Genomic DNA, 14,474 nt, shown 5'->3' on the forward strand with positions numbered 1-14,474 from the left:
CACCTGCGGCTAAACGAGGAAATTGCTTCGAAGACCCAACGGGCCAACGGCCCACACTGCTTTGCATTTTTCTTCTCTTCTTTTTTTTCCCCTTCTTGTGATGCAGCGGTGCGTCGCGGTGAGGTCGGCGGCGGGCGGCCATCGCCGGCGGCGAGGATGGCAAGTTCAGGGAGGCAACACGCACGCGGGGTGGGGGCGCGAAGCCTCAAGCGGTCAAGCCGAAGCCCCGAGCGGCCAGCGCGCGGGGCAGGTTGCTCTTGCCTTGCGGAGGCGCCGACCGTGTGGAGAGAGACGTCAGGCGCGAGGCGTGTGAGTGGCCGCCCGCCCACGCCACTCGACTCGCCTTCCGACGCTTCCCCTTCCTGCGCGCGTCTTGGCGGGAGACAAGTACGGGACACGCCTCCTTGGCTTTCCCGCTTGCAAGCTACAGTTTTCTATGCTCTTTGTGGCCATGGCTTGGCTCCACCGGAGTAGCCTCACCAGGAAGACAATTTTTTTATGGTGTTTGGCAAGATCAAGAAAAACGAAGCAATCAAGCAACAGCTAGAGTCATGACGAGCAGAATGCATTTGAATCTGAATCTGTGCCGCCCAATAGTCCAGACTCCTAAAGATGCTGACCACGGCATAAAAAATGTTTTTCTTTGGTGCAGGCAGATGCAGGTGCGCGTGCCCAAGTCAACATTTCCTTCTACCACTGGCCGACTCCTTGTGCCATCCGACCTAACTATTCTCAAGTAAGCATCTGCGACCTTGATTTCAGCTCACTATTCTTTGTTGCTAAACAATGCAGTAGGATTTGACTCTTCTAGACAGTTCATACTAGCATACCTCACAGACCCCAGGCCTTCTCTTAGAACAAATCTAGCTAGTTCGGCAGCCAAAGAATCTTCTTCTGTTACACTCCACAGAGACCGGAAAAGGCTTCATCTTTTTCTTTTTCTTGGTGGAGGAAAGGAAGAGGAAGGATGAGCTCGTAGGATGCAATAAGTGATGAGGAGCTTAAGATTTGTGTTGCTATTTGTGGCGGCTGCAGCATTGATCAAGCTGTCAGGAGGAGTACAGGCGGAGGAAGACTGGGAGCGCTTCTTGCTGCAGTGGAGGCACCATTCTTCTCTTCCATCGCCACTTTTGAATGGGGATCTGGTAAGCCATCCAGACACTTTTTCTTCGCAGCATTAGACAGTATTGATTGGTTCATGACATGCATGCTTTCCTGGCACTCAAGATCTGGCATGAAATTTGCATTATGAGTTCCTTTTGTGTTATTCTGAAAAATTCGTTCTTTTAACTTAGTAGCTGACCAGCTACCTGTGAACTTTTGTTTGGTTAGCTTTTGCTATTACACATGGCTCTTCGTGAAAAATGGAGGCATCAGTAAAGGTATACTTACTATGTAGGCTGGTTCATGGATGAATGCAGGTTGACAAAATATGGTCAATTTGCTTAAGGGACATGGTTGGTGCGGAGGAAATATTGGGCAATGTAATGTCATTTGCTTCAGATGAACTGTTGAGTCATTTGTCAGAGATTGTTTTGAAGACTGTGTTGTTTCTGGAGCTTCTAGCACTTCTTTCCCATGAAAATTTATCTACTACCTGTGATTGTATCCGTGCAAACTACTTTGGTTTGGGCATTCCACAAGAATCCAGTGTTGCACTAGGCACCTATCTTGAGAGCCACGAGCTGTTACTTGGTTCAAACTTCTATTCGAGAAGGCATTTGACTGGTCAATCAATTGGAGATGCTCCTTCCATGGCTCCAGCTTTTGTTCCATCCATGTCCTCCAGTGATGAAGTTCAGTTTCCCCAATCTGTTACAGAAACACCATCTACGCCTTCCGACTCTCTCAACACTGAACCTCCCAACCAACCTCATCACCATAAACCTGCACAGAAACATCAGGGAGTGCCTCCAATTTCACCACTGGAGAAGCATAAAAACTATGTTAAATTAGTCTTAATTGCAGTTCTTCCGACGGCAGCATTCTCATTCATTGCTGCATTTCTAATTTTCTACTGCTGTGGATGCAACAAAAGCAAGGTCTCTGTCAGTGAGCAACGAGATGACCATCCTCTTCTTCACATGCAATTGGCTATTGTGCCAGGTGAGGCAGTGTCCATTTTGTCCACTTATAATGGATTTCCTCGTATTGTACTATACATGCAACACTCTATCTGCAGGTTCATCACCCGATGCTCGTTGTCCTGCCAGTCCACTTCACAAGGATGATCAAATGGTTGGGCCTTCTAAGGCTGGAGTCAGCATGGGTCAGTGCTTTTCATGCTGTTTTAAAGGATCATCTGACACCACATCAGCTTCACAAGTGATTGGAGGAACACTAGAGAACGATGCCACAAGTGATGCTCCTAAACCAATGCCACCGCCTCCGCCGCCTCCACCTCCGCCACCTCCCATCAAGAAGGCTCCTCCTCCCCCACCTGGACCTCCCAAAGGTTCAAAAGCAACACTTGCTCAGCTGTCACCTGTTGAGTCAAGTCGTTCTGAGGGATCATCTACTGGCGAGCAGACCAGCGAATCATCTGAAGCCGAAGTTAATGCTCCAAGAGCCAAACTTCGACCTCTCTATTGGGATAAAGTTCTTGCTAATCCTGATCACTCGATGGCATGGCATGACATCAAATTTGGTTCTTTTCAGTAAGTATCACTATTAGAAATAAATTCTTGATGCATTCTGTCTGCGTTGTACATGTTTTTCACAATAACATTTTGCAGTGTGAACGAGGACATGATAGAGGAATTGTTCGGTTATAGCACTGCCAACAAAAATATCCTCAAGGACAAGGAACTCCCCTCCACGGATACTGGTTCTCAGAACATTTCTCTTCTCAATGTTAAGAAATCATGCAACCTGGCAGTTGTTTTTAAGGCAATGAATGTCAGAGTACAAGAAATTCATGACGCTCTCATTGAAGGTATCTGTTTATCCACAAGAAGCTATTCTCAATTTTCCCATGTAGCTTGGTTAACTATATTACAAAAATGCCCTACAGTATATCTCTAAATTCAAGCCATTTGCACAGACTTAGATGATAGTTTGCATTTGGCAATACACTTGCAAGTGAAGGTTTTTTTTTAGAAAACTGTGATGATATGACTTGTAGGGTGGTCACTAACTTTTTTAAGTTTATTCAGAAGAATGTTTTATTGATTATCCTGTGTAGCTTGCTTAATTGTATTGAGGAGAAAAAACCCTTCAATATATCTCAGAATGCAAGACATTTGCACAAACTTAGATGACATTAAACTTTTAAATTATCCATTCACGCACACAAAATAAACTTTGCCTGAGTCAATACCATGCAGGTTTTTTAATCTACATCATGTTGGACATTCTATTTTAGTATATTAGTTTTGTTCCTTTCATTTATGGAGGACTCAAGGAAAATTGCTTCACATTATATATATTCTGTTTTTACATCTATGTATTTGCTGACATCTACATGAATCTGAAAGGCGGAAACAAATCCAGTTAGCCTGGATAGAATATGCCTTTTCTTTTCTTTCTGGATAGTCCACTGTAGATGCTTCAATATTGTGATTTTTGAAGTTGTATTTTGTTTGTGAGAGTGTCCAGTTGTTCTTCTGCTTCTCAGTGACGGTTGTTTTTTTTTTTGCTTAGTACATGGAGTCACCAGCCTCGTAGATGTTTTTTAGGACCCTTGTATGTAGAAATTTCATTTTCATTTAATTTTAATAGGCTTGCGATCTAGTTCAGCAGTGCCCTCGAATTATCTGATGGTTTTCACCTATTTCTGTTCATAAGGGAATGAACTTCCTAGGGTGCTTCTTGAGACAATCTTGAGAATGAAGCCAACCGATGAGGAGGAGCAGAAGCTCAGGCTCTATAACGGGGATTTCTCACAACTAGGCCTTGCAGAACAAGTAATGAAAGCACTAATTGATATACCTTTTGCTTTCAAAAGGATCAATGCTTTGCTTTTCATGTCCTCCTTACAAGAAGATGCTTCAAGTCTCAGGGATTCATTCCTCCAGTTGGAGGTAATTGACCTTGTAACAGTTGACTTCTGTTTTAAGTTCATCAAAAGAAAAAAAACTCTAACCTTCCATTACAAGATTACTGATACTGCATTTGTTGTTGCCAGGCTGCTTGTGGGGAACTAAAGCACCGCCTTTTTCTGAAGTTACTAGAAGCTGTTCTCAAAACCGGAAACCGTTTGAATGATGGGACTTTCCATGGTGGTGCTAATGCATTCAAGCTGGACACCCTTCTGAAATTATCGGATGTCAAGGGTGCCGATGGAAAGACCACATTGCTTCACTTTGTTGTTCGAGAGATCATCCGCTCTGAAGGTATCCGTGAAGCAAGGTTGGCCACGGAAAGTGGAACAAGTCCATCTACTAGTACTTCAGATGACAATGCCAATGGATCTCTTGAAGAAGATGGCGATTACTACTCCCGCCGTGGCCTTAAGATTGTTTCAGGACTCAGTACAGAGATGGACAATGTCAAGAGGGTAGCTGCACTAGATGCTGAAGCTTTGTCTGCCAGTGTGATGAACCTCAGTCATGAGTTGCTGAAATCAAAGGAGATCCTGAGTAAGATTGCAATGATAGAAGAAAAGAGTGGATTCCGCCACTCATTCGAAAGCTTTGTGGAATTTGCAGATAATGAGACAAATTTTTTGATGAAAGAAGAGAAGAGGTTGAGATCATTAGTGAAGAAAACAATCCGATATTTTCATGGAAATGACTCTAAAGATGACGATTTTCGGTTGTTTGTGATTGTAAGAGATTTCTTGGTGATGCTAGATAAGGCATGCAAGGAAGTTGGAGCATCACAGAAGGGTACAAATAAATCACGAAGCAATGGCAATGGCATCCCTACATCCCAGTCAATCCAACAGGAGCAACAGTTCCCTGCTGCTATAGATGACCATTCAGATAGTTCAGACTCTAACGATTGACAATGGATACTGTAGATGTTCTATTCTTCAGGAAACGTTGTAAAGAAGATCCATTTTGACGAGGAAATATCTTGGCATACATACAGATTTCACGTACATATCTTGATTGATATTCATAGCTTCACGATATGATTCCTAAAAATAAGATTATCTCTTTGTTCACATGCTTTATCCTTGAAATCCAGTTTTGCATCATACTAATTTGATCCCTATTCATACGTCAGACAGTATAATACGATGCAGCCATGTAAAAGCCTACTTCTGGGAAATAAACCTCAACTTATATAAATAACTTTACTTATATATCATCGTATATTCTCTTTTTTCTAACTGATACAAAACTTTGTGTAATGTTATAATTTCTTAAGCTAACATAGAATTGTGGGGTCCTATTTAGTACTTTTGGGTGGTGATGGACCCACCATTTCTTCATCTTTCCGCTCTAGGTTTTCCCCTCCTTAGATTCTCACCTCAATTTATCATGGCTTTTTGATATGTATCGCCTAGGCTATTGGTAATTTTTTGTTGCCTACCGACAAGTGCGCCGCCGCCTCTTACTGTCGCCGCCGCCTCTTACTAACCTTTCAGATGTTGGCAAATTTCATCCCACCTTCTTCCTCAAATCTAGTAAGCTTTTCTTATCTACCTCATTACCCCCACCCACCCACATACTGAAATTTAGTGGCTCTTGCCAGCCATCCTCAATCACTCCCGTCTTGGAGTCTTGTGAACTATTGCCGCCATTTGTTGCTTGTCCTTTTGTCAATATTGATATCCAAGCTATAAACCTTTTGCCATTGCGTGAAAATAATCCCTAACCCTAAAATTAGGGGGTATTTAACTATTTGCCATCCCTACGGATGGCATTCATTCGAAAGCCACTCTTATTTTGGCTTCTACATATTTACCACTCCTCTTCACGCGAAGCTAATTATTTACCAAAACTGCCGACATGGCACGCCAAGTCAGCTGGCCAAAGTGTAGGGGGCACGCAAAAATACCATCATACCCCTATGTTGGATCAATATACGGTGCTCTTTCTCCATGTATTTCTATGACTGGCGGGACCCACCATCTTCTTCCATCTCCATCTCTTCTTCCTTTGTCCAGGCGTTAAACATGGCAGTAAGAAAGTGAGAGTAAGAGACGGCCCACATGACAGTAAGGAAGATGGGTTGTTAGAGCCACTTCCATGAATTAAGTGACGCATAATATCACTGACTCATAGTATCCGAATTATCCACCTACATGAATATCATAGTTAATGTGTCATTCAGACAGCGTTCTTTGCATTTGATGCATCCTTGTCCTAACTTACTTATGCCATACTAATCATCTAAACTCTATTATTATAACTCCCGATACTTGTTATCAAGTCTATTTGTGATGAAGTTAGGCTGATTTTTTATAATGACAAGAGAAACCACAACTAACCTTAGGAGCTCCTCGATTACCATCTTCATTATTTCTTACACTCTTTTAAAAAAATTCCTCCAGACATAAAGTCTACATTTTAAATATACAAATATACTCTATCCACTTTAAAATATATGATATATGATAGTTTATCCCAAGTCAAACTGAATAAAAACTCTTCCAACTTCAACTAAAAGGATTATAGAATTGCAAAACACCGACACCATCAAATTATTTGTCAATCAATTCATCATAGAATATCTGGATCGTACATTTATTCGGTAATAACGATCGGACGGCACGGATAGCGCAGCACGGCTTAGGTGCCCAGGCTGTACGGAGTAAGGCTCGTTATCTGCCGCCTCCTCGCCTTGCCGGCGGCATTGCGCGGACCCCAGCAGCCTCCTCGTCGCCTCCCCGCTAGGGCTTTGCCCCCACCCCTCGAAACCCTACCCGCACCATGCGCGATCGATCGGTCGATCGCGAATTCCCCAGCCGCGAGCGTGGGGATCGGCCGCCGCCCGGGATGCTGGGCCCTCCGCGCCGCGGGCCGGCGTACAAGACGAAGCTGTGCGCGCTGTGGCAGCGCGGCGGTTGCTCCCGCGACACCTGCAGCTTCGCGCACGGGCACGCCGAGCTCCGCCGGTTCCCCGGCTCCCGCACTTCGTTCCCGCCTCGCGCCGGTATACACAGCCCTTCCTTGTGCGCCCATTCTCCTCTCTTTCTTCGTTTTCTTTTCAGCCGAGTGTTTATCTTCTGAGATCAGATCCCGGTAGGGGCTTATGGTTCGTGGTTGATTGGGAGGGCTGGTTGTTATGAAATTTCAGAAAATTCTCTTTCTCGGATTGCTTTGTGGGTAGGTTTAGACGTATGGTTACTAGATGCAGGCAGTTGGGGTGTGGTTAAGTGAGTAATATCGTGGAGTACAGTGTTTATCAGAAACAGAACTCTTTAATGGCTAGGGTTCACGAATTCTGGATCCTACGATGAGTGGTTTGGTCACGTAATCTATGTGATTTATGTGCTTCTGAAGAACATGACATGTGGACGGTATGAGATGGTTGGTCATGTAATCCATGTGATTTATGTGCCTCTGAGGAACATGACACGGTGGATGGTATGAAGTTTTAGGGTGCCATGCAAAAAAGGAAAAGGCATACATGGCAACTTACTGATATGGATGTCGGTCATAACAGAAGGGAGGAATCAGATCAGTTTGGCCAGGATAGCGATTGACTGAAGAATGAATATATTTTATTGCATCATTTATGGATGTCCATATTTGGAGCTTTAAGGTGTTATACACGGACACGGGTGTGGGTATATCGGTGTATGACTCGAGCGTGGGTTTGATTCGTCGGAATCTGGCACTGGTGTGGAATGTCTGATTCAGCAAAAAAAAAGGACACAGGTGTCCAGGTAACATATTTACCTTGGGCCATCGTTCTTCATAGGGAACTTTGTTCTTGCTTCATGGTTTTTGTAGTAGCGAGATGTCTTGTATTTTCTTATAGTGCTTGTGCGAGTTGTTATTTTTTTTTATATCAGTGCTTGAATTCAACCTCAGTTGCTGCAGATAGAAAACAATTCTAACAAGTGGAAGCTTGTTGCAGAATTAGGCGGCATTCTTACTGGTTGTCTTTTGATTTAACTACCATTCGAATTAGCAGACTCCTGAGCAGATTTGTTAGACTCCACTGCTGCCAGAGGATAAGACAACATTTATTATTCTTCACTTGGTATTTCGATGATTTGTTGTGACTGTAATGCTTGTCCTATATCAAGAAGGTGGGCATATCAGTATCTTGGATGACGACTCCACTGAATCATGTTCATATACATTTGATGTGCTATGACCATGTGATTAGCAGACTTAACAGAAATCCTTGAATATTCTGCATCAGTTAGTTTCATTGGGAAGCTTGGTAATTGCAAGTTATTGTAATTATTGCAAGTCGCTGTGGAAGATATCTGGACAAATGATAGTAGATTTATATGGTGATATTGGGATTATAGAAGACCTCAACTTGTCATGCTATTTGGGCTTGTTCATGGTGCCTCCATCAATTTGATTTCTGACAATCAACATTATGAGTTTGGTATCATCTTAATGGGTGCATCAGTGGTTTCATACCATATTTGGTATCTACTCGCACATTAATTTTCGCCCCTACTTTGTTGTGGCTAGTGGTATTATACTGGAGACCCTTCCACTTATTGCTTGTCAAATTATCTTGTAGCTCAAAGGTTGTGGTAAGCTTACAGGCTTGTGGGTGATCTATCTCCATATTGGTACATTTTTTGTTCAGTGTCATATCTTTCCTTGTATAAAATCTGCTCTATCTTGACTTTAGGGAGAAGAGATTATAGAGGCGGTGACTTCAGAGAAAGGTTTGATAGGAGGCGTTCGCCTCATAGGAGGCACTCCCCTGATAGAGATTCCAGGGGTCATCGTCCTCTTCATGATCGAAGACCAACTTCTCAAGAAAGGGGTAAAGAATGCCTTCTTATTTGAAATTCTGCATCTCACTTTTTTATTTAATTGAACTCCATGTCCGCCGTGTATGCTATTAAAGCTTTGAAAGTTTTACTTGCAGAGTCTAGCTATTCACGATCCCCCAGCAGGAAGAGGTATGCAATGCATTCCAATAAATGATTTAAGCCATTCAATTGTAGATATACTTCGACACATCTGCCACTGCCATACTTTTAATTGTATATTTATTATCCATTTTTTATTTGTTATCTGCCTTGTTTCTGTAATGCAATTTCCTCATTGTAAGCTACCATTTGATATTTTGGAGCTCAAATAGCTTTCAAAGCTTTATCATTGAACAATATGTTAAAATATCCTCTCTGAAATTATAACTTCTAATCCTGTAGACTCGCACATAAATTGCCTCTTCTGCTAAGATGGCTTGAAGAACTCTTATTTTATCGTTTTTTGAGGTTCTCTATCCGCGTTGAATATGTGGAAGACTGAACATGTTGATATTATAATTTCCACTTTCTACCCCCCCCCCCCCCCCCCCCTCTGCCAGCATTAGGAGGCATGAGAAGAACCCTGATGATGGAGAAACCAACTCATCCAGGAGCTTGAGTATCTCCGACAAAAATGATGATAGAAAAAAGGAGACACTCTTAAGCGCTGATGATAAAGAGGATCAAGAAATACAGGTCTGGTGCATAATACAATGTATAGCTGCAAGTCATCATTGGGACACCCTGCCATTGTATAATTAAAATTAAGATTATTCTGCAGCTGAAACAAATAAGACAGGATATGGAACTTCTGCGTGAGGATAAATCTCACTTGGAGGTCAGTTTCTCTGCTTTTACTATTACAGCTTGTAAACCATGTGAGCTTCTAAATTGCAATCAGTAATGCTTGCCTATTTTTCTATTGTAAGGTTAATCACTCCATTCATGAATGGGACATTGATGTGTGAATCACCATGCTTTAATGGCTTTATTTGAAAAATTCATTTCTGTGCTTTATTTTTGGTTGTATCTTTTGCTGCTTGTATCTTGTTCATTGAAGAGTATTCGGTGTCCATGATGGTTTAGTTTAAACTTACTGAAAACTATTCAATGTCCATAATGGGCTAAACATTGTTGGAGTATTAGTTACTTTGTATAAGTTGATATATGCATATAAACCTTGCTTTGCAATGCCCATTGCCTATTACTGTGTAAGCATTTCTTCTTAGAGTCTTTACATGCTTTATTTGGATAATGTTTCTTTTAGTTCCTCCATCCATGGTCTATTATACAAGTTATGATTGGCCATGTATTCTTTTAACTCTTGACAACCTGTACAATTCAATGCCTGCCCTTCAAAATAGCTCGATCTTGTTTAAATATGAACTTGACACTCATATTTATTATTCCTTTCTTAGATCATTTTGGATGAGAAGAACGCTGAAGTACGCAAGATTTCTAGCAGGGTAAATGATCTTGATCTGCAGATAAGGAAGGAGAAAGAGGAATGCCACAGGTACTTATCCAATCTGGTGCATGACAAGGTCTTGCTTGTTTATACAAATAGTTCGATGGTATCAACTGGTGTTCTAATCTCACATTATATTATTTCCAATGTAGGATGACCTCAAAAATAAAGAAGTTCATTAAAGCTCATGCTCGCTTTTTGAAAGCACAGGAAGAATTGAAAAGGTACATTGTGTTTTATCACTTTTCAACTAACAATTAGAAAACATTTTGACCTGGTTTACTGCACCATTTCACTTATATATCTGCACTGTTATGAATTATTGGTTATTGACTAATTGGAGCTGTGCAGGTCACAAGCTCGTTTTGAGAGACTTGGTGATTTGCTTGCTTCAGATATTCTGAAGCGTGGTGCTAATGAAGAAGTTTCCAGTGTCAATGTTGATGAAGATCCAAACGGGCCTTATGAAAGGAGCCCAAATGCTGCTACAGCTAAGAAGAGATCAACCCCTTACTCAACAAGTGAAGAAGCAAAAGCCGGTGGGTATATTAGTCTGTTTCTGAAGAGTGTAGAGTGATGAGTATGTTCTCTTATGGTTCACATTAGTATGATGTGAATCATTTTAACTTTTAAGTAACATTTGTTTCTTCTTGGTGTAAAGTACTTAGTACTTGGAGTCTAAGTGAGCCCTCCCTAGCTTCTAAAACTTCCTCCGTTGAACTTCAAGCATTGGAATTGATGTGATAAGCTGGCTAACCCCTTACAGAAACAGTAAATAATGTACTCCATTTGTGAGACATTTTAAAAATTTTGAATTTGAGTTACCAACATCCATAACTTTGGTCATCAGATCATCTGGTTGCATGAAAAACTGAAAATAATTGGCTTATGGTAGTTACTTTCAAAATATAATATCTATAGTTCTGTACGCCTATTTGACCATATTGCTATAGAATTTGAGTGGTCATATTGGAGGTCTTCTCCAAAATGTTGTATATCTGCAACAAAGGAAGAAAATTTTCCGTTTACATCTCAATATCATTTCTTGCTCCTTGCGTTTAAAGATATGTCCTTCTATCAATTCTGGTCTCATGGGCCTCAAAAAAATAATAATTCTGATCTCATGTCTAATCTTGTTCTTTTTCAGTAAAGAAAAGGAGAGATCGTGATTTAGAATTCGATAAATCAAGCAAAGGAACTGAGCCAACAAAAGCTTTATATTTGAAGAAGAAATTGTGGGAAGATGAAAAGGATAAAATAGGCAATGTTGTTTCCTCGGCCAACACTGACAAGGTGCAGTATTCTTCATGTATTAACTCAATTTTCTGATAAGTTATGTGTACCGCATTCTCTATCTGGTATAGTTGAATGCTCTGTTTGGACAAGAATTAGTGAAGTTTAAGGTTGTCACCTCATTGACTTTTTTTACTTAACTGTTAAACCGACTAAACAAGTGAGACTATATAAAATTTTATAGGATTCCTTTACCATCGATCTTGTTAGCTCATTTTGGTCCTATTGACACGATTCATGCTCTGCACAGTATGAGTTCAAACTTTTATTGAGTAGATATTTTTAAACTTACAGGTCAAAGATTCTCCAGTCAAACATGTTTTACCCTCCACTGGTATGGCTGCTCATGCTGTGGATGATCTATTTGAAGCTGTTGAACTGGAGGATAGGCATGATCCAATAAATGCATCAGTAGAAAATGATGCTGGCGACGGAACTAGGTCGCCTGCTATGCCCCCACAGCCACCACCAGTGGTTAATGCTTACGAGCAGGTGACTAAACTTGCGTCCTACATCCTTAAAATGTAAAATATATAGAAAACGTAAATTTGCATCTTGCAGGAAATGAGAAACTTAGCTCCTGTGATTAAACTGAATTGCACTTCAAACTAGTTCCTAATTTCTTTCTGTAGATCTGGTGAAAAGTATGCTCACTGTTTGTTTTGTTTCTTTCCCAGTATGAGGGTGATGATGAGGAAGTCGACGTGGAGTAAGTGGATGTCGAGATGGTAGAGATGATACTGGAATAATCTGTTTGCTCTTGCCCATGTAAAGTCAAATGTATTTGGTATTGGTAGTTTACTTTCTATAAAAAACATCTTTGGTGGCAACCCATAGTGGATGCAGTTTAAGCTGTCTGTTATGTGCAGCTCAACATTTTTCGTGAATGTGAAACCCTAAATATCCTGTTACCTGTACCTAATATATCCCGTGGTTGCTAATCTTCTCAGTGCCCTGGTGCTTGTGACGCTGTTGCCATGTGTTCAGCTCATGCTTTTCTGTTCTGCTGCTTGTGACGCTGTTTCCATGTGTTCTGCTCGTGCTGTGCTGTTTTGCTGCATGTTAATACTGATGTTTTATGATCGTACTATTTGAGTTTAGTCGTGCTGGTGAAGTGTATTAGTACATTCTTCTGCTGCAAACTTACTGATGTACTTCTGGCACAATCTGTTGCTCGTCTTCCTTTGCCTGCTGCCGCCGTGCGCGGCCGTTGCAAGCAGGAGGCGAAGTAGCACTGTAGAAGCAGAAGCTCTACCCCGATGGAACTACACTGCTCAGCTGCAACTCGTCCCTGGCCTCATGGTCGTTTTCCGATCCCCCACTTGGTCTTGGTATGGTGTCACCTGCGATGGCGCTGGCCATGTCGCCAAGCTCCGCCTCTCCAACGCCGGTCTCGAAGGCACGCTCCACGTCTTCTACTCCACTGCGTTCCAGAACCTCATTGAGCTCTGCCTTGACGACAACAATTTCGATAGCACCATCCCAGTGGCGGAACTTGAAAGTTTTACCTGATAGATATTTCACAATATATAAGAAAAATCCTTTCTACACGCGCTCGTAACTACTCCTACATGTATATAAAATACTACACAAAACTAATATGTGCAAGCTATTTTTTTATTTGTACATTTATTAGGACCTACTGGGAGGTTTTGGCTCTGGCCTCGTATATTTGTACAAACCAAAGCACTGGAGAGTGAAATTGTTTCACAAATCGAGCTAAAAATTAACTAGAATCTAGACGAACCTGAATTTTCGGTTTTACTGATGAATTTGTTTTGGAAGAAGCCTACCTAAAAGGTCTTTTACTAAGAATTTAAATTCATTTAAGAATTTAGATAATAAAAATTTTAAAATGGAAGTAAAATCTACGAAGATGAAAACTACATAGAGAATAATCAATAAATAGCTCTGGCAATGCATCCATGTTACCGAGATTGTTCGTCCGCACGCAGGCATTCTATGAGCAATGAATGCCATAGGCTAATAGGCCTTAGCTATTTAACATTAAATTCCTTAACACTGCGTTTGGATGTAGATATTGAGCTTCAGAATTTGGATTTAGCATTGGTAGCTCCGAATATCGGCTATTTTAATGTCCTAAAATTAGGAATTGGAAATGAACCTCAATACCAAACGGCATTCACCCCGTCCTCGCCCCTTCACTTCCAATACCGAGCCAACCCCTTTGTATTGAGGGAATCGTTCTCCCATCCATCTCCATATCTTTCCTCTTTCTCTTTCTCCTCCGCGACCCCGCTCCCCTCCCTCTTGTGGTCCTTCTCCGCCACGCGTGGGCCCCGACGCCGCCACGACCCTTTACCGCCATGAGCGGACCCCTGCGCTGCCGCAATCCTCCCCCGCGCGGAGACCCCTGTGCCACCCTCCACCGCCGTGCGCACCCCCTGCACTGCCGCAACCCTCCTCCGCGGTGGCCCCGAGCTCTGCCGTCGCGAGGCTCACTCGCTTGTGGGTTCGACCTCCGCGTGAGGAGGGGCTGGTGGTGGCGGCCATGAGGCTTTTTGCGCATGAGAGCGGTGGAGAGGAGACGATGAGGATGGTTTAGTTCCAATTTTACGGGATACTCATCCAAACGCAAATCGATATTGGCTTTCCAGTGAATGCTTCCAGCAATTTCATCTACGTCCAAACAATAGCTTTGATATTACTCTCCATTTCCAAAGTTAATCTGATTTGGTATTAAACCATTTCAATGACAAGCCCTTCAATATTGATATCCAAACAGAGCCTAACATAAAATGAATCTGTCTTCCTGTCTTTCCGGAGCAATTCGTCACTGCTTCATATTGTTAGTCTCATGCAAATTAACAAAATTAATTAGTGACTAAAGATTTTGGCGTGCAATCT

General features: G+C 41.9%; 2 protein-coding genes across 5 annotated transcripts; both read left to right on the top strand.

Annotated features, from left to right (window-relative positions):
• Positions 1 to 104: 104 nt before the first annotated feature.
• Positions 105 to 5,041, top strand: LOC112902567 (formin-like protein 10). Of its 3 annotated transcripts, none has more exons than XM_025971688.1 (8): positions 105 to 387; positions 653 to 736; positions 957 to 1,145; positions 1,422 to 2,106; positions 2,183 to 2,657; positions 2,736 to 2,935; positions 3,787 to 4,022; positions 4,127 to 5,041. In XM_025971688.1, exons 3-8 carry the CDS (start codon positions 993 to 995, stop codon positions 4,946 to 4,948), a joined length of 2,571 nt encoding a protein of 856 aa, XP_025827473.1. In that variant the 5' UTR covers positions 105 to 387; positions 653 to 736; positions 957 to 992; the 3' UTR covers positions 4,949 to 5,041. The 3 variants fall into 3 exon arrangements, with proteins under 3 accessions (XP_025827473.1, XP_025827481.1, XP_025827489.1); XM_025971696.1 differs by having other exon boundaries at positions 106 to 387; positions 1,036 to 1,145; positions 1,400 to 2,106; XM_025971704.1 differs by having other exon boundaries at positions 107 to 387; positions 1,036 to 1,145.
• A 1,678-nt stretch (positions 5,042 to 6,719) lies between these two features.
• Positions 6,720 to 12,555, top strand: LOC112886400 (zinc finger CCCH domain-containing protein 13-like). Of its 2 annotated transcripts, XM_025952301.1 has the most exons (11): positions 6,726 to 7,047; positions 8,719 to 8,856; positions 8,962 to 8,995; positions 9,406 to 9,541; positions 9,627 to 9,683; positions 10,264 to 10,361; positions 10,466 to 10,537; positions 10,665 to 10,852; positions 11,461 to 11,606; positions 11,901 to 12,098; positions 12,284 to 12,552. In XM_025952301.1, the coding sequence occupies exons 1-11, from the start codon at positions 6,825 to 6,827 to the stop codon at positions 12,317 to 12,319; spliced, it is 1,326 nt and encodes a 441-aa protein (XP_025808086.1). In that variant the 5' UTR covers positions 6,726 to 6,824; the 3' UTR covers positions 12,320 to 12,552. The 2 variants fall into 2 exon arrangements, with proteins under 2 accessions (XP_025808093.1, XP_025808086.1); XM_025952308.1 differs by lacking the exon at positions 11,901 to 12,098 and having other exon boundaries at positions 6,720 to 7,047; positions 12,284 to 12,555.
• Positions 12,556 to 14,474: the final 1,919 nt, after the last annotated feature.

Source organism: Panicum hallii, chromosome 1 (genome assembly GCF_002211085.1).
Source record: "Panicum hallii strain FIL2 chromosome 1, PHallii_v3.1, whole genome shotgun sequence".
Taxonomy (NCBI): Eukaryota; Viridiplantae; Streptophyta; class Magnoliopsida; order Poales; family Poaceae; genus Panicum; species Panicum hallii.